The 18,288-nt window shown below is 48.8% G+C and overlaps 3 protein-coding genes across 7 annotated transcripts; 2 read left to right on the forward strand and 1 right to left on the reverse strand.

The window, feature by feature from the left end:
* Positions 1–13: 13 nt before the first annotated feature.
* homer1 (homer scaffold protein 1) lies at positions 14–8,966 on the reverse strand. 4 transcript variants are annotated; one of them, XR_005714142.2, is made up of 11 exons: positions 7,811–7,997; positions 4,346–4,502; positions 4,138–4,269; positions 3,962–4,054; positions 3,455–3,505; positions 2,505–2,647; positions 2,048–2,207; positions 1,843–1,953; positions 1,677–1,757; positions 864–1,503; positions 14–764 (listed from the first exon to the last, which is right to left on the reverse strand). XR_005714142.2 is itself a non-coding variant. In XM_040198012.2 (10 exons), the coding sequence occupies exons 1-10, from the start codon at positions 7,813–7,815 to the stop codon at positions 1,315–1,317; spliced, it is 1,122 nt and encodes a 373-aa protein (XP_040053946.1). In that variant the 5' UTR covers positions 7,816–7,997; the 3' UTR covers positions 14–1,314. The 4 variants fall into 4 exon arrangements, 2 of the variants coding, with proteins under 2 accessions (XP_040053946.1, XP_040053947.1); XR_013452631.1 differs by lacking the exon at positions 3,455–3,505 and having other exon boundaries at positions 7,811–8,930; XM_040198012.2 differs by having other exon boundaries at positions 14–1,503.
* On the forward strand, positions 7,990–13,368 carry LOC120832007 (uncharacterized). 2 transcript variants are annotated; one of them, XM_078088815.1, is made up of 3 exons: positions 7,990–9,763; positions 10,094–10,433; positions 10,827–13,368. In XM_078088815.1, exons 2-3 carry the CDS (start codon positions 10,309–10,311, stop codon positions 13,024–13,026), a joined length of 2,325 nt encoding a protein of 774 aa, XP_077944941.1. In that variant the 5' UTR covers positions 7,990–9,763; positions 10,094–10,308; the 3' UTR covers positions 13,027–13,368. The 2 variants fall into 2 exon arrangements, with proteins under 2 accessions (XP_077944941.1, XP_040053940.2); XM_040198006.2 differs by having other exon boundaries at positions 8,970–9,696.
* An 11-nt stretch (positions 13,369–13,379) lies between these two features.
* On the forward strand, positions 13,380–17,310 carry dtwd2 (DTW motif tRNA-uridine aminocarboxypropyltransferase 2). Its single transcript, XM_040198014.2, has 6 exons — positions 13,380–14,490; positions 14,751–14,841; positions 15,310–15,404; positions 15,480–15,678; positions 16,293–16,421; positions 16,905–17,310. Exons 1-6 carry the CDS (start codon positions 14,327–14,329, stop codon positions 17,082–17,084), a joined length of 858 nt encoding a protein of 285 aa, XP_040053948.2. The 5' UTR covers positions 13,380–14,326; the 3' UTR covers positions 17,085–17,310.
* The last annotated feature ends 978 nt before the right edge of the window (positions 17,311–18,288 follow it).

Genomic DNA, 18,288 nt, shown 5'->3' on the forward strand with positions numbered 1-18,288 from the left:
AAGACAACACAAGTTGCATTTGTTTTTTTACTATAAACTTAAAATTACAATGTGTTTTTAAGCATGTGGTATAATCAACATTTAAGTCTTTATTCAATGTTTTTTCCTTTCAAGCTGCGTATGTATACAAACACACACATCATTTTTGACATGATAAAGTCTCCCAAATGTAGCCGAACCAACACCAAGCCCTTAAATAGTGTTCTCCAGGTGTGTGTGTACTATTCCTATGAACGTCATTGACTTTTTGGCAACAGTAAATCCCACAAAAAATAAAGTTCCGCTCGTCAGCCATCAGTGGTGCGTCGCTGCACCAAAGACATCAGCAGCGACTCGTCTACACATGAAAACCTTATTTGGCAAAAGAAAAAAAGATTCTCTGCAAATCCAACCAGCGATTCCCTTCATTATATTCTCATAAATAGTTCAAAAATATTGCCAGTTTATCCGAAACAAAAGTACCTCAACAACCCACGTACCAGACATTTAAAAAAAGATGTGAAAACAAGATGCAAATAAAGATCTTTGCTCGTGTACAACTTTCATCTTCAGTAACAGTAATAAATTAACGACAAAAAAAAGGGGTCAATCATTGCACTTCAAGTCGCAACAGAAACGAGGAGAAAGATTCACTCACTCACACAAACTCCATTTTTTCAAGAGCACTATGAATTGGTTTATATTCTTTAAAAAAAAAAAAGTGTCAAAGAAAGTGAATAAAATCTCGCTTGTGGTCTGAACACATCCGAGAGGAGTAAACGTACCTGAAAGTGAGAGTGGAAAGTGTTTATTTACCCTCTGATGCTCCCTTTTTTTTAGTATTGCTCATATATTGTATAAGAATATAAGACAAAAGTCCTCACCGGTACTTTCTTAGTCCGGTTGTTTTGGCGGCCACTCGGTCGATTTCATTCACGGGAGGAACTTTTGTCTCTTTCTGAGCTCCCGAGCACGAGGACGTAGAACTGAATCCGAGTCTGACTGTTCGTTTTGGCTGATGACGACCGGAAGAAGACGAACCGAGCGCCTCTAGAAGTCCGCACCATGATGGAGGGGCAAAGAAATACAAAAATGTCACCGCAAACGCCACGATATTAAAGAAAGAAGAAAATGCTGCGTTGGTAAGAATCTTCCAGAGTGGCGTGGAGGGAAGGCATGGACCAAGCAACGCCGCCTTTACTCGGTTTTCTTTGTAAACGTGTCGTAGCGTTTTCCGTTTTTTGAGTCGTGTGTAAACTTTTACACGTATAAATGTTTAAAAAAAACCCCCAAACAAACAGAATTCAAGTGGCGCGTCGGCGCCGCCTCGTCGCTCTAGCTGCTCTCGACGATCCTGCCCAGCGCGTCGCGCAGCTCCGTCAGCTCGAACAGCTTCCCGTCCAGCAGCTCCAGCAGCTGACGGAGGCTCCGGCGGAACGCCTCCCGCTCCTGCTGGTTGCTCTGCAGCCGGCGCTCCAGGTCGCTCAGCCGGGCCTCCAGCGCCTGGTTCATCGACTCCGTGTGCTGAAGACAGAAACAACGACTGTGACGTTTAACGTCATTCCTCCTGTCGGCTCAACCAGGCGACGTTTGTCGCTTCTGCTTTTCACAAACAAAGCATATGGGGACGAGTTGCTCATAGCAACAGACGGACGCGAGGCCTTAGCAACAATATGCTAATGAGCGGCGTCGCTCACCTGTAGTTTCTGAGTCAGGAAGTCTTTTTGAGAGCGAAAGTCGTTGGTGCTCTCCACCTCGGCCTTGAGTCTCTCCAGCTCCTGGACGAGAAGAAGAGAGAAGGTCGTTACTGAAGACGAGTGAGACGGGCGGGGGGAGGGGGGGTCCTCCTCGGCGGCCACGTACCTCCTCCTTGGCCCTCAGGGCCGACTCCAGCTCCTCGATGGTTTGGTTGAGTTCCGTCTTCTGGGACTTGATCACTGTGGTTTGGCCGCTGACGCACTCCAGCTCCGTCACCTGGGACACACACACACACACACAAACAACGAGCCTCCGTCAACGGCGCGGTCGGATGGTCGGCGGGCTCGCCGCGCGCGGCGCGCAGCCGTACCCGTTTGTGAAGCCGCTCCGCCTCCTCCTGATAGGCCGCCAGCTGCTGCTTCCACTGCTTGACGTTGGCCGTGGACTCGAGCAGCGCCGCCGTCAGCTTGGCGTTGTTCCCCTTCAGGGCCTCGAGCTCCGCCTCCCAGTGCTTGTTGATGTTGGAGGAACTGGGGACGCGAAGGGGACAAAAACAGCCGTTTTGTTGGAAATAGCCGGTTGCATTAAAATAAACCAAAAGTAAAGTAAAGTCAAATTTGAGGGAACAACGGGAGCAGCATTGGGAAGCTGCTTTAAGCTTCTCTGCTGCACTAATGTCCCTGAAGAGGACAAAACGATGTCCACTCATCGAGTGCTTTATAATTAATAGGAAGTGTGTTAATGTTCTGCTGTGCGGAGGGGGACCAGATTAATAATGAACGGAGGAACAAACGGAGTGCTCAGCGTCCTGTGACAACGTGGCTCACCTCTGGGAGAAGAGCAGTGCATTCTGGGAAGGCTCCGCTCTGGGTTCCGCGTGCTGAGGTGTGACCGGTCGGACCCGCTCGTCGTCTGTGCCGTTGATGCTCTCCGGGGTCAAAGGTGACAGCAGGTCACCTGGGGCCGACTCCTGGTTGCACGAAGCGGGAAACGGAACAAAATACACGTTAGCCGGAAATAAACAAGCAATGGTTCAACGTTTTGGGAAAAAAATAAATAATTTGTTTTCATGCCGTCAGCATTCTAGTATGAGGCTTCAAGCCCCGGCGTGGTTAGCTTAGCTTAGCATAGAGACGGCTAGCCTGGCTCTGTCCAAAGGGAACAAACCGACTAAATTAAACGAGTCATTGAGCTGCAGGTAGACGGATTTCCCTTTGAAGAGCCACGCTACCGGTTTCCCCCCAGTTACAGTCTTTATGCTAAGCTAAGCGGCTGCTGCTACACGTCTATCACACTCGCGTGAGAGTGATGCCTCTCTGCAAGAAGATCTTATTTCCTCACCGGCTGAACTCTTCCTTTAAACGTAGACACGACAAATCCATAATAAGTGAATGATTCCGTGCTCTCACAAACAAACAAACAAACAAACCAACAGGAAGTCCAGCTGAAACAAAGTCCGGGACGCTTCGAGCTTTTTGGGGCCTCAATTGAGTCTCAGAAATATTCACATATTCACTTTAGTGGTTTGCTGAAACACCCCGACTGGCGCTGACCGTCGTTTCTGAGAGCACGAAAGCAGAACCGGGAGGTTTCGTGGGATAAGTTGACAAAGACGAGGTTGCGGTGAAAGACGACGGGCTTCATTCAGACGCAGGAGTCGAACACTGGGCTCACTCAAGTCTGTCTGCTGGGAGGCTGCAGCTCGGAGGTTGTGTGTTGGGGGGGGAGTGGGGGAGGGGGTTGTTAGTCATGACAATGATGCTTTCCATTTTTTTACCTTTTTACCAGGTTTGTTGACTGACAACACATTCCTTTTTACAGCGCCCCCCTGAGGATCCGTTAGGGAGAGCAGAGGTCAAACAAGCCAAAGAGTCACGTTTAATGTCGAGAATCACAAACATTCATTTCCATGTTCCTGGTTTGGCCGTCGGGTCACTTCACCAACGACCCTAAAGCCTTAACATCGAACTGACACGGATTCTGGATGCAAAACCAGAGCTGCTCAGAATTAGCGGTTAGCATCCGTTTGGGTCCATGAGCACATCTGGCTCCAGATGTGCGAGCTGGTTGGATCTCTGGTATGTTGGTTAACAGGCTGCTACACACCGACGATACGAACACATCAGCGTCCTTCTCTTCAGATTCATACATCATTTCAGAAATGTTAATCAATGTGGCCGTAAGTACTGGAGCTTCGATTCGCCATCAGAGCGATGAAGAAGCAGAAGAAGTCAAGATATACCTTCAACGCGTCTTTAACTTTTGACAGACGGGCGACTCTCACCTGAGACGGAGAGCTGGTGAGCTCCATCTTCTCCTGAGACTTCTCCTTCGCTAGCCGTGCGGCCTCCTTGAACTCTGCAAACTTTTCTGCAAACTAGAGACAGGAGGAGAAAGTTCTGCACCACGACGACAACAACAACAACAACGGGGCGCCTGCAGCAGCCCAAAGCCTCTCACCTTGGCCAGGTTGCTCTCGGACGAGAAGCCGAGGCCGTAGACGGTGTTGGCCCGGCTGTCGGCCCACTGGCCGAACTTCTGAGACGTCTTGGTGAAGGTCATGTTGGGGGTGATGGTGCTGTTGATGATGGCCTGGAGACGACAAAGAGACGCACTTTGTTCCAGCCGCAACTCTCGCGCACGCACGCACACACGCACGCACACACACCTTGGTTCCGTCGAGGCTGATGATTCGATACACGTTCCTGGTGTTGTCGTAGAAGTAGGACACGGTGACGGCGTGTTTGCTGGTGGGGACCCAGTTCTTCTTGGTGTTCGGGTCGATCTGGAAGACGTGGGCCCGGGTGCTGAAGATGGGCTGCTCCCTGTGAAACAGAAGGGGGGGGGGGGGGGGGGGGGGGCAGGGGGGGCTTTAATTGTGCGTAACTGCTGCCACATCGACAACTCTGCAGAAAAAGGATTCTACGGCCAAGCGAACCGATGGAGTAGAAATGACTTATTTATCATGTCGCCTTCACACTTCACGATTAGACAGAAACCTCACGGCGGAAAAAAAAATGAATTTGATGAAGATGAAGGATCTGCTGACCACAAACTTCATGGACACTTTTAAAAAGGAGCTCATGGGCACAAACAGTGGAGATGTTTCCCTGAAGAACTGACGTTTCAACCGCGTGGCGGCGCGAGATGAAAAGTCGGGCGGGTTCATCCGGAGTAGAACACGAACGTATGGACCCAATTCTTCAATACGTTCCTAGCGGACGCGTTGGCTCGGGGTGAAGCTCCAGAGGAAGCGAAGCGCGGGGGAACGGGAGGAATCGGAGGAGGAAGGTGAGAGAAACAACTTCCCGGATCCCCTCACATCCATAATTCACCAGCCTGCTGTGTCGCGGATGCACTGCCAGTAAGTGGACGGGGGGGGACGGGGGGGCTTCACAAGCGCGGATAATAATACACAAACTCTGTGTTAAAGAGGAATAAATGTTATTAAATTGTGCTTCATAATGTGGATTGTTCCCAAACACAAATTAAAGAGAATGATTCCACGATCACCCTGCTGCTCAGTTAATGATCCTCTGCAGCCGGCGGGTAAAGAAGTCATTAAAAAAAAGAGTAATGTTCCAAAACAAAGGCTGTGTGAGCCTGATAAAATATAATGTCATGCAAACAATCTGAGTGATGTTTATCCTGCAGGAACGTGGCAGAGAACAGAGGCGCGTTCCCACCGAGGGCTCTCGTGTTGCTTTACAAGCTAACTGTAAATCCTGCTGCTAATGGAAACGCACAGCGTCACATGACCGGGGGGCTCCGACCGGGGGCCGGTGTTCAGAGGGTCGGCCTCTTGTGATCGTTTGAAGCGGAGCTTCATCCACTGAAGACACGATCGCCGCACGGTCCACGATCCACATCCTCCACATGCGTGTACGTCCTCATTTAAAGTGGACTCGCTCCTCAGGGACAGAAGAGTCTCGCGTCTCCTCCGGGACGAAGACGTCGTTCAGCCTGTTAATCAAAGTCGCCTCGCGTTGTTTAACAGAATGAGAGCGATGGTGACGAGTGGAGGACGCGGGATTCACACCAGCTCAAACGGAAGAAGAAGTAATGTATATTATTTAAACAGTGAACGTTCTTCAGCAGACTGGAAATGAACTTTAAATCAAACTAGGAAATACCGCTTGTGGTTTTGACTTCGTTAAAATCATTTTGAAAAGGAGAAAATGACTCGGAGGCCAAACGGGTTTGAAATCGACTGCACTTCAGTCTCAATTACTCGCGCTTTTAAAGAGTTTACGCCCCATTTTTAGCGGTTCATTTTATATTTCATTCATTAGTGTGACAGCGAGGCCCAGATCAAAAGCTGTCCGTAGTGTGTGTGTGTGTGTGTGTGTGTGTGTGAGAGACGATTGTTGGTCCATAATCCCTCCCCGCAGTGAACGTTCTGAGGAATCCGACCGCCGATTCAATCAGATCAGCGTTTCGCTGAGAACAGAAGACGCACACAGACGCCGGCGAGCTCGATCCCGCGGGAACAAAACACGCAGTGTGAGCACAAAAAAGTGAACGTGTTGAGATTATGTCTCTGCAGCGTGTTGTTAATCAGGACTGTTGCAAATCACGCGCCGGGGACACGGAGACGCGTTAATGCCACGTTTGTCCTCGGAGCAAGTCTCACTGGAGGGATTAGCCACATTATCCCCATTTATTACGCATTTTCCTGTGAATCCTCAGTCCTTATTAATCAAGAGTCCCATCGTTTAAAATAGGACTCTACGGAAGCACTGATTAAGAAAATAAATCAGTCATAAAACTCGCGTTTCAGTGCTAATTATGACATAAAATGTCAAAAAAAAAGTTAACTGTCAAAACTGTTAACGGAGTCCAAATTCTATAGATAAATAGTTTCAATCTTTTTAAAGTGCTCCTCTTACAAATACAAATCCAAGGCCGTAATAATTCACGTCATAAAACAGTGAACATTCATCCCTCGCCCATCAGACACCGGTTGAAGGGAAAATAACGCATTATGAACTACGAAGCCGCGTCGCCGTCGTCGTGGAAACGGCCATGCGACTCGGGGCCGGTCACGAGCTGCAGACACGCAGACTCGCTCGCCCTCCCCTTTCCACGCCACGCCACGTTGGTTTTTCTAAGTTTCCTTTCCGATTACTTCCCCTCGACCTCCAGATGAGGACGACGAATAAAAGGAAGTGAAGGAAAAAGGGAAAGTCAGCGAACGGCCACAAAGAAAAGCTCATCACGCGTTGCCAGATCCCACCGTGTCACCCCGACAAACCCTGCTGGACAACAAAGAAAAGCGTCTTTCACGGAGACTTAAAGACAAGCCGGGACCAAGTTGAATTACTGGCCTCACTGGTTAAGTAGGAAATATTTCCTGTGCACGGTTTATTTTTAGAAGTGCCACGTTTGAGGAGGGCGGCGTGTTTACGTCGCTGTAAAAGAACAGAAGCTCCAGTTCACGTTGGATCGATCGGGGCTGTTCATTAGTATTGATAATATCACGGTGTGTGTGTGTGTGTGTGTGTGTGTGTGTGTGTGAGGAATTGATTGTTGGGGGTGGATTAGGACCATTGGCCTTGAGAATTACAGAGGATGTTCTCCCCCACCCCCACAATATGACACCAAACCAATCACAGGCTACATCGCCTGCTTTCATCAGAGAACTAGGTCGCTCCCGACCAGGAGAATCTCCACGCATCCACCCGAGACAAGTGCAGGGGGACACGGGGGACATCAGCGCTGTCTGCTGGGGGAATTCAAATAGCTTTGGCTGCAATACATGAAAGCAGTGTCCTTCTCCCCAGCTGCATTTCCCTACGGAACACACATGTCATTTTCCTGCATTCTTTCCACCACGAAACAAATCAAGCAACTGGCTCTGATACTTTGTGCAACAGTGGCCCGTTTCATTGCAGCATAATCTTCACTAATCTAAAATGTCAGTGTGCAGTGAGTACATATAGTGTGTGTGTGTGTGTGTGTGTGTGTTCCTTATGTCCTCGCATCTCTGGGACAGTCTCCGACGGGGACAAGCCAATTCTTTCGCACCTGCCGCGAGGCGACGGCGCGGTTAGCCGCGGTGGCTAAGCTAACAGCTGCTCGGGTTCCTTCTGGGAACCTCAGGTTACACGAAGCGCAGAGCGGCCCCACGTACCCCATTTCAGCGGGAGGTTCCGGTGCCTTCGGTGGAGTAGAACCCGATCCTCTCGGCGGGCGGGCGGGGCTGGAGAGGCTAGCTTCGGGCTCCTGGTCCCCCCTCTCTCTCTCTCTCTCTCTCTCGCTCTCTCTCCCCCCCGGGGGTCCCGCTACGGCCGCTCCGGTAGTTGTGGCTTCACGGCCGGCGGAGCCACGGTGTCGTTCTCAGTGCGGACATCGGGCGGTGTCTTCGTTGTTGTCTTCGTTGTTGTTGTTGTCGTCGTCGTTATGCCCTTGGGTGCATTCTTTCGGCTTGGCGGTTTCACCCGGACAGACGTGTCTGTGCGAGCATGATGAAGGAGGAGGAGGAGGAGGAGGAGGAGAAGCTAGCCGCTAGCTGCAGCCGTTAGCTTAAATCAAACTCCTTCACAAACGGGGGATTAACGGCGCGGCGCAGAACTCAGAACAGAACAGACGGTTCTGTGATTTACGGCCAAATAAAAAGGAACCGCCTTACATACAAATACAAAAACACGTCGAAAGACGGCGGAGAACGGGGAGGGAAAAGCCGCCCGAACAGCGCGACGTGAGCCGTTACGTTAGCGGGCTCCACTGTGTGAAATCAGGAACGTTAAAACCGAGAAATCCCACAAACCGGTGCGTGTAAAATGTGATTTTTTTTTTTCCCCCTCAGCCGAAAAACCCACCGTACCCCCGACTGCTCGATAATCCCGCTCCCAGCCGCTGGCTCTTCCTCGCGGTCCGCTGTGCCATTAAATTAAATTCCCCTGTACCGAGTTTGGCGTCGGAGGCGTTTTTCGCGTCTGTGCGATGGCGGCCGTCTTCCGTCACGGGAGCGCTTCATCTCCGCTGGTTTGGTGGAAAAGACCGAGACCGCCCGGCGCTCAGTGCGGGGTTCAGCGGCCGCATCCTCCCCGGGGGGGAGATAAGCTCCGCCGCTCCGATCGACCGAGGCGTGAACCGCACTCACGCGGCGGCGCGTTTAATGCACTTATTGTCTTATTATTCGCCGGATTTGTTCACGCAATTCGAGCCGCGCGTTAAACTGGGATTTAATGTGTGATCCCGTTGCTCCGTCGGCCGCTTCATCCTCTCTCCATCCGCCCGTCTGGTCTCTCGTCGCCGGGCCGCATCTCGTTCGTTTAACGTCCTCCGCCGGGGACGTCATTACGTCACCTGTGGGAACGAAAACATCCGGCGGGATGAACGGGTCCAAAATGTGCGCCGGTGCGGATTTAACGCGGTTGTCTAAACAAGCATCGCAGATGGTCGTTTTGTAAGAAAATACAAAACAAAAAGAAAAGTTGTGTAAAGTCCACAGATGTGTAGTAAACATCAGCCCTGCATTCATTTTGTCATAAATCTCATTCGGCCCATAAGAGAAATCAGTGAGAAAAAAGAGCCAAAGGACAACAATACAGGACACAATATAATATTCTATTTACAATAAAGTGAGACTATATATAAACACACAGTTAGGACACAGAAACACGTGATCTGCTGTTTGGCATCAGTTGTTGATATAGGCTGCAGAGAAGAACACATCACTCTTTCCACTTCTATGTCCCGATTTATTGATCGATTGCTTTATTGATAATCAAACCACGTGTTAGTGATACACGTGCTTAATGTTGCTCTGGCGGTTGAAGTAGTCAGAGTGATAATCAGATGCCAATAGGTGCTTAACTGTGATGTACTTGAATGATTGGTTGATGCTACTTGCGTGTAATCCACATGGGCTGAATGTGCTCAAACATTGTTTGAAGAAAGTTCACATTTAATACCAGCATATCCTTTAAGCTTTTTGAACTACTGAAAGTGTGCCAGACCCGTTAACTATGAGGACAACTTTTACCCGGATACGACGAAGACGGACGCAAACAGGTGCGAGATTGACATTTGCGTTGTGTGGTGTCACAGAAAGCGGATTTTTAAATACGAATGGCCGAAGGTAAAAACTGCACATTAGCCCATACATGTGTATTATTAGGTTAATCGTGGTATAAATGTATATGTATCTGTATATTTGTCTACTTTCTTCTCCTCGCTCTCATATCCTTGAATTTAAGTGATTTGATCCCTTGAAAACCACAAACAAGTAAACACTGATCTGCGTATGACAGATGTTAGAGACACAGTGACATTTGATACAGACCACCAGCGGAACAGATTTAGACCTGGCTAAAAAAACACAAGTGCATGCTGATGCATTTTTGTCGTTCTGATTGATCCCAAGCAACAACTAATTGACTAATTAACCTGTTTATTGTACATGTCAAAGGAAAAGGCTCAGCCGGAGCCAACCGGTGACAAATGGACCTCCCTGCATGCTGCAAATGCTTCGGGTTGAAACACTGGAGGAGCTGGTTTCTATTTCAAGATTACGCTGAGCACGAAGACTCAGCTGGAAGACGCCGGGCTCCGAATGGGATCCACAGAGCAGCGCTGCGTCGCGGTGAGAAGGAGTGAGAGCAGGCTCATCGAGGTGGCATAACAATGGACGCCGCGGCAGAAGATGCGTCGCGGGTGGACGTGGACTCCGAAATGAGGGCCATGACGCCTGAAGAACTCCTCGGACAAGACCTCGAGGCCGGCGATGAAGTGGAGACCCTCAGAAACAGGTGGAGACCAGCACCCCCCCCTTTCACCGGTTTCTATTTTAGAGACAACTTTATGTTCGTTTTGGAGGTTTTCGTTGAATCAGTCAGCGAAATCAAATACAGTTCAACAGAATCTCCAAAATGGTCATTAACACGAATCAACATGCAAAATAGTTGGAAAAAATGAGAAAAGTGGAGGATTCGTTGCATCAGCTTTACAATTGTGACGCTGATTACCACTGGCAGCCTGTGCATGCTAAATATAAGAACATCCTCACTTCAGAATTCACAAATATGCTTCAGGCGGCTTTATGACTTGACCTAAATAAAGAATAATTAAAGCTACTTTCAATCGATTTGACTGAAAACGTTTTTCGGACCAGTTACTTTCACGCCGTTGTTTCCTGCCTTCAGCTTACGCAAGGTCGTCCACGACGACAACGTCCGACCCAAGATGCAGTGCCTGATGATGGACTCCTCCTTCTCCATGGTGGCGATGCAAGGCGAGGACAGCGGGATCGCCTGGGAGACGACCCCCGGCCGCTGCGCCACGCCGTGGGCGTCCGAGGCCGGAACCTACGGCGCGGACCCCGGCTCCGCCGCGCCGGGGTCCGCGCCGGCGGGGAAGATCATCTTCGTCATGGACGAGGAGCTGCTTTCGAGACGGAAGAAAAGCAAAGAGGGGGCCGACCGGAAGAGCAAAGCAGCGGGACAGATAGGGCTCCTCGGGGAAAGCTCCGAGAGCGTCTCTGGGAGGCCGGAGTTAGTCGAAGTGTCGCGGCCGAACGTGAAGCCCGAGGACGGGGACAAAGAGGAGGCCTCCGATCCCCTGGTGGACAAAGAGCAGCGGCTCTTCTGCCTGGTCTCCGAGGGCTCTGAAATCCTCAACATCGTCGTTCCCCCAAAACTGGCGACCGTGGACGAGGAGGAGAGCAAAGAAATGGCGGACAACCTTTCTTATCTGGAGGAGAGTGTTGTTCACAAAGGCGTCGGGGAGGGTCACGACAGCGATCCGGTGTTCGCGGGATCCGGTGCGGCGGGAGGGGATCCGGTGGAGTTCTCCTCTTCCGTCGCGGGCACAAACGCAACGGATCCACCGGGCGCTCCAGTGACCAGGCCCGGAGGAGCCGCCGGCAACGTGGACTACTTCGAGGCGTTTGCCCTGATTGACGCCCAGGCGCCGGGGAGTCCCGCTGTGGCCGCCGCACAGGTGGAGCTAGGAGAGGAGGTCGTCTCCGAGGTCCGGGATGCCTTGAGTCATTCGCGACCTGAAGGAGACAACAACGCCCCAACAACAACAGCAACAACCGTGGATGATGACATGTCGGACACAATGAGTCTGGCGGAAATCACCAGCGAGCTTCTGGATGAGGTCTTCTACGGCGGTACGGGCAGTTTCTCCATGGAACCTCAGGACAAAGCCGACGGACACGGCGCGCCTTCGAGGTTCCCCTCAAAGCCCAGCGGCTCCACTTTGTTCGGAAGCCAAGAAGACGTACTGACTCCGATCTTCCTGCCGGACGGACCTCCCAAGATCATCGACCAGATCTTGCTGGAGGAGCCCAAAGCCATGGCTTTCCTCTACACCGACCTGTACGAGGAGGCGGTCGGCAGTCGCAAGAAAGAAGAGGACACGGAAAGCGTGACGTCGGAGAAGTCCTTCCACAGCAGGCATTCTGACCGGGAGGCCCGAGGATATTTAGAGAAGTACGTCCTCATGGACGAGACTCCTGCGCTGGAAGCGGAGCCGCCTGACCAGGACAAATCTCCGGAGGAAGGTCCTCGGGTACTGGCCCAAGATTTGTACGACTTTGGCGATTTGCTCTCCCCGCCTGAAGACGGTGAGATGCCAAATTCCGAGGAGGAAATCACGGACTTCTTCAGGTCCAGTGCCAACGCTTCTCCCTTGGATGTGGAGCCTTTCCCTCGATCTCTCGAAGAGGACGAACCCCAAACAACTGCAAACATGAAAAAAAGGGTCTCCGTCGTGTTGGAAAACGTGGCTAAAATCCCGGCGGATCCACTCGCCGTCTCAAGCTTCGAGCTTCTCCCGGAGGAACCCGACTGGGGGAGCGCAGATGAACACCACGCGGCTCCGGACGAGAAAGAGGTCGGCACACTTGAGGAAGTGCGGGAGCCAGATTCGGAAACGGCGAAGCCAGTTGCACCTCCGAGGAGAAAGGTCACGCCCTCTCCCAAGGCGTGTCTGGACCTCACACCTTTGACCCCCGTTGACGTTATCCTGCAGGAAGAGGCTGGTGGAAAGGAGCACAGGGTGGAGGAGAAAGAGACGGCATCGCCGGCAGAGGCCGCCGACGGAGAGGAAGTGATGCAGGACATCGCCAACGCCGCCCTGCTTCAAAGCGCACTGGACGCGATGGAGACCCCGCAAACTAAAGGCGTGGAAGGCGTCCGGGACACAAACCCGGCTGGAGCTCAGGAGAGGGACTCGGGAATGTTGGAGGCAATGGGAGCAAGTGAGAGGGAAGCGGCTCAGAGACAAACCGAACCGGAAGAAGTAGATGTTAAGTCGACGGAATTGGTTCATCCGGAGAAACGAGGCGACGGTTCAGCTGAGCCAGCAAAAGACAAAGGACAGTGTGTAATACTTTAGGTGAGATTCAACCGGTTTAATGTCAAGGGCCTTGCTGATGGGTCATCGTTTGAGTTTTTTTAAAATCCCAGTATCCTATAATCCACCGAGGGAAAATTATTTACACTTTAACACCTACGGTCCTAATGGGTAATTTTTTGGTGACCACTTTGCACCTGGCTGTTCTCACACGTTACTCTGTCAGTGATCAAATATCCAGAAGAGGAGGATCACTTCTTGTTTTGGGTTGTATATCCAGTCTCTGCGGTTTGAAGGACTGGCGCATGAATCATAGCTTGTGTGCTCGTGTTTTGAAGGGAAAAGTTTGGGTCACGGGTGTGAATAAAAAAGGGTGAGACGTGAGAGAGTGTGTGTCGTCAGTGTGGATCTTCAGCTATTAATAAGCCTCCCTGGCTGTTAACCTGACACCTCGTCTCAACTGGCAGTCTAATAGACTCTCTTGTAAACAGTTATGAAATACCAAAAGACACGAGTGATACGTGCAAAAATGTGCATATTCCTAAACTACCACTATGTAACCAATATGAAGCTCAGCAGTGGTCCCTGAAGTGCTTGCTGCCCTTGAATAGGAAACTCCCAGATATCCATAAATACCTACATTAATGAGCAAAATTTAGATATAAACTGAAGCAAATGTGCAGTCCAAGATTATTATCTTTGTTCTGTCAGCTCGATGGGCGTATTAAAAGGCTTTGAGGACATTCTCATCAGTTTAAATACGCTCTGGTGAAACCCAGTGTTACATCTGAGCGTTTCCCTGTTTTAGCACCTTTTTGTCCTCCACGATCGATCCATCGACAGGCGGCAGCTGTGAGTTGATAGTTTATCATCAGTGGCATAGAGTTACAGTAGATAGACACGATATGCTAAATAGAATATGTTATAAACACATATTTCCCCAACGAAAATGTGCTTTTTAATCCAAGTGTCAACAATTTAATAATTTAAATGTACATTCGACAACTTTTAGATTTTTCGTGTGCCCGATTCGAAAGCTAACTGACATTTATGGCTAGCAAGCTAGCGCAACATACCGTTAACTCATCGAATGCATGTAGCATTAGCTGCTACGTTAGCGTTGCTAATTAACGTTTCGTTGGGGGTGACTGTAGTAACCCTTTAGAAATACAGCAGATACAAGTTAGACAAAAGAGTCACGCTCCCCAGGCCTGGTTAGGAATATTTATTTTTATTTAACGTTATCTAATTAGCAGTGTTTCTACTCGGTGTATTTCTATGCTACACGTCTTCCTCGGCGCCGTGTTTTGAGTGGACCAGTTAGCTTTCTGCTAACTCCACAATGGACCGTGTCTCCGGCTTTTGCCCGTCAATTTCTTCGGAAGAAAACCGAGAAGCCAACGGCGACAGCTCGTCGGCGGACGACGAACTAGTGGACGCGTTCGGCGACCTGGCTGCTCTCCCGGTCGAGGTCGGCGAGAGAAGACCGACGTGTTTACGGTGCCGGTGAGCTGAATTCAAGTGAAGCTAATGCTAGTTAGCTAGCTAGCTAACAAGTTAGTGTGATTGGACCAGGATGGCGGGGAAGAAACCCTTCTCCCGCTCCCCTCGCCTCCTCCTCTTCCTCGAGTAACTGGCATGCTTAAATGAGGGAATATATTCAATGTCGTTACGCGAAAGCCCGAGATCAGCTGATACTGGGGGCTACAGGCTGGGAAGTAACGGGGCGATCACAGCTTCACGTCTTCAACTTTCCTCCCATGTAGTCGCCCTCAGAAGGTGTGTCTCTGTCCTTTTCTGCCAACACAACCCCTGGAGGTCTCCACGTGTCTGTACGTGGTGCAGCATCCCGCGGAGGTGAGTTGTCACATGTCACAGGTGACACATGCACGCCAGAGACCGCAGCCTGCTGACTTGACTTTGGTCGGATCAGTTTTAAGGAAAAAATCAGGTAATCTGCAGTCATTGTTCCTGTTGGGACAGAGATCGCATACCTATAAGAACTTATGCTTGCACCCTTTCTTTTCATAAGATAAAATAATAAGACAAAATATTTATAAATAAACAAAGAATCCACATGAACTTAGTTTATTATGTTACACACAGACAAGATTATTATTCCATTCTTAGATCTATGACAGGCAATCTGCGGGTGTGATATGAACATTTCAATAAACTGCATTCATGATACGGTTTATTTAGTGTTTTGCCTAAGAAGACCACGCGTTGGGTGTGCCGGTACTTTAATCCAACCTAAAGTAAAACGCAAACATCTTTACCAGGAGCTCGTGGTTACCTCCATTCTAACCTCCGCTGTGCTTCCAGGAGAGCCGTGTTCTCCGCACAGTGCCGCTGCTCGCCGCTTGTCTGCCACAAGGGAAATGCAACGTCATAGTGGGAAGGAGATTCAATGAGGAAAAGTAAGCTGTAGTTCATGCAAGCCCTCTGGTTTCACACCACGGATTTCTCTAATACGTTAGTTTTTTGTCTCGCAGGCACCCGGAGCTGGCAGCGGTGTGTCGGGACAGCAGGACGCTGATCCTGTACCCGGGTCCCTCGTCCCAGAGCCTGGAGGAGTTGGTGCAGTACCAGGAGGTGGGAACGGCCAAGCATAATGTGATCATCATAGACGGCACCTGGAGCCAGGCCAAGAACATGTTCCTCAAAAACAGCCTGTTCCACCTGCCCAAACAGGTGCGTATAACCGCGATGTCACTTTAAAGAGGATGGGGTCGGGTCTCAAGGGAAAAGGGAGAACCTTTTTTCTTCCAACTATGAGGCCGAGTGCAGGTGTTCCACGCAGGATTGTATATTCGTATTCATTGAAGGGAGAAGAGAGCCTTGTCCACCAGAGACATTTTTCATTCTCCCACGACACCCACTGGTGGGAGATCTGCTTCACCCACACTAAACGTCCCATTTGGAACTGAGCAAAATGAAAAAGTTTCTCAAACGTGGGCAGTTGTTCAGCCTTTTCTCTTTTCCCTCCCGTTTATAATTGACACATAGGGATTTGTTAGGACTGAGCACTGTGCAGTATACTCTGTTGGTGTCACATTGAACGCCTTTAATGCGAAGCAGCAGGAGGCGTTTGTTATGTATCCGCAGTCACTTGATTCAACTGAACCGTGAGGCTGATTGGATATAATTTCAAACAGTGCAGCTGGATTAATTACTTCCTTTGCTTCATGTGTAAAGGCAATATGAAACGAGCACGGTCATGGCCTCCACAACAACGAAAACTACTATCTAGAGGTTATTACTGAAACTCTAGTATCAAAACCGCGCTTTGTGCTTCTGCTTCCCAGGTGCAGCTCAACAGGAATCTTTCCAGTCAGTACGTGATCCGCACACAGCCCTCCAACATCTGTCTGTCCACGCTGGAATGCGCCGCCGTGGCTTTATCCATCCTGGAGCACAACGACCACATCCAGGAGGTGACGTGGGGAAATGCATTAAGGGCTTTTGCTCTAAATTTTAAAAAAGGACACCGAAGCAGAAACAATCTGTTAACACATCCCTGACATATTTGTATCATCAATGTGTTTTGGTGAAGTTGTTAGGAGCAACATAAGCATTCATTACAAATGTCAAATGTGTCCACCCGATGAATGTAAATCCAATTTTTCACTCTGCTTTGGTCTCCACCAACTCCTCAGAATAGTATCTAGCTTTTAAGCAGCTAAATGCGCTACTGTGTTCAGCAGCTAGTTGAAAGCGTCGGCCACTGTCTGGATGTCTGATGTGAGCAGATAGACTGAACCTAAACAGGAACGTAAAGTTTGAAGATGAGGCCCACTGTTGAGCCAAATATATACAGTCCATAGACAGTCCTTATTTTCACTGGCTTCAAGGTTGATGTGTAAATAATCGATGTATTGTGTTCATACTCCTGTGCTCGTCTCCCTCTGTGTGTCCAGGTCCTGCTGAGGCCCCTGAAAGCCCTCTGCTCCTTCCAGCTGCAGCACGGCGCCCAGGTCCACCACAGCAAGGAGCACCTGCTGAAGAACGGCATGTACGACAAGCCCATGCCCAAGAACAAACGCAAGATAAAGAGGATGGAGAAGCTGGTCACCGACCACAACGTCTGCCCGAGATGAGGCAGCGAGGGGGGGGGAGGGACTCATCCGAGCAGGACTGTATCACCAGGGCACACAAACTCGGAAACCACTGGAACCTTTTTTTTTGGGGGGGTTAGATCATATCTGGTAAATTTAATTTATATATTTGTCCTTAGAAAATGATCTAAGTACATTTTTGAGTTGCGTTGTTTTAAATGTCATGGTGTGACAATAAATCAGTTTTCACTGTTTTAAAAACAAAAAACGTTATTTTCATTGGGTTTTATCAATGCTGTGATGGTTCTGTTTGGATTGACTTTACACATCTGGAAGGGGTCACTTCATTCACATGGGTGTGAAAATTTGAAATGACTCAATAAACTACACAAAAACATTACAGCACGAGAGAAAGGGCAAATTGACAATTGTTTCCTACGCCTGTGAGCTCTTTCCAATAAATCAATTTAGCTGTGATGTTTTTAAGATATTTTACATGTATTTCTAAAAATAAAATATTACACAAATAATGTTTGTGTATAATATAATTATACAATAAAATAGACATGTTCTAATTTTATTCAAGGTCTCATATTTGCCTTTTGGGACTGCTGAATACTAAATTTATTGAGTTATTTCTGAGAAAGTAATGTAATGACTCAAACGTATTAATTGTAAATCTGGCGGGTAAAGTGCGTTTTAGATGTAAGTATGATTCATGCGCTTAAGGACACTTTTCCAAGTCATGTGTTTGCGGATCAAAGTATAGAGGTTTACAAGTCACCACCTGTAAAGATAAATTAAAGGTTATGTTCTTTGGAAGAAGTTAATTGACACACGAGGCAGCACATAATACATTTAAAACATTTGATTTATCTTCCAAACATAAATTCCAGAAATGTTGAAATAATTGCATTGTATGTATTGTTTTTTATTGAGTCCTTGAAGTGAGCCCCATCTTTAGAGTTTATCCACATATAATGATAAATATAATACTTTTATATGAGCTACATATGTACAGCTGTAGAACTGCATGATATCTGGCATCTGGTTAAAAGCATTTAGAGGGTGAAGGAAAGTAACTACTGTACCATGTGTTTTTATCTTTCTGTCTTTAATATTCTTAACCAAGATGAAATGACATGATGACACACGGTACAGAGCTAAGGAAAAGAAAATAACAGTGGATAACACAACGATAATATACTTTATGGTAAACATTAAAATGCATTATTTGGGGGTAAAC

The sequence above is a fragment of the Gasterosteus aculeatus genome, chromosome 14 (assembly GCF_964276395.1).
Source record: "Gasterosteus aculeatus chromosome 14, fGasAcu3.hap1.1, whole genome shotgun sequence".
NCBI classification, from domain to species: domain Eukaryota; kingdom Metazoa; phylum Chordata; class Actinopteri; order Perciformes; family Gasterosteidae; genus Gasterosteus; species Gasterosteus aculeatus.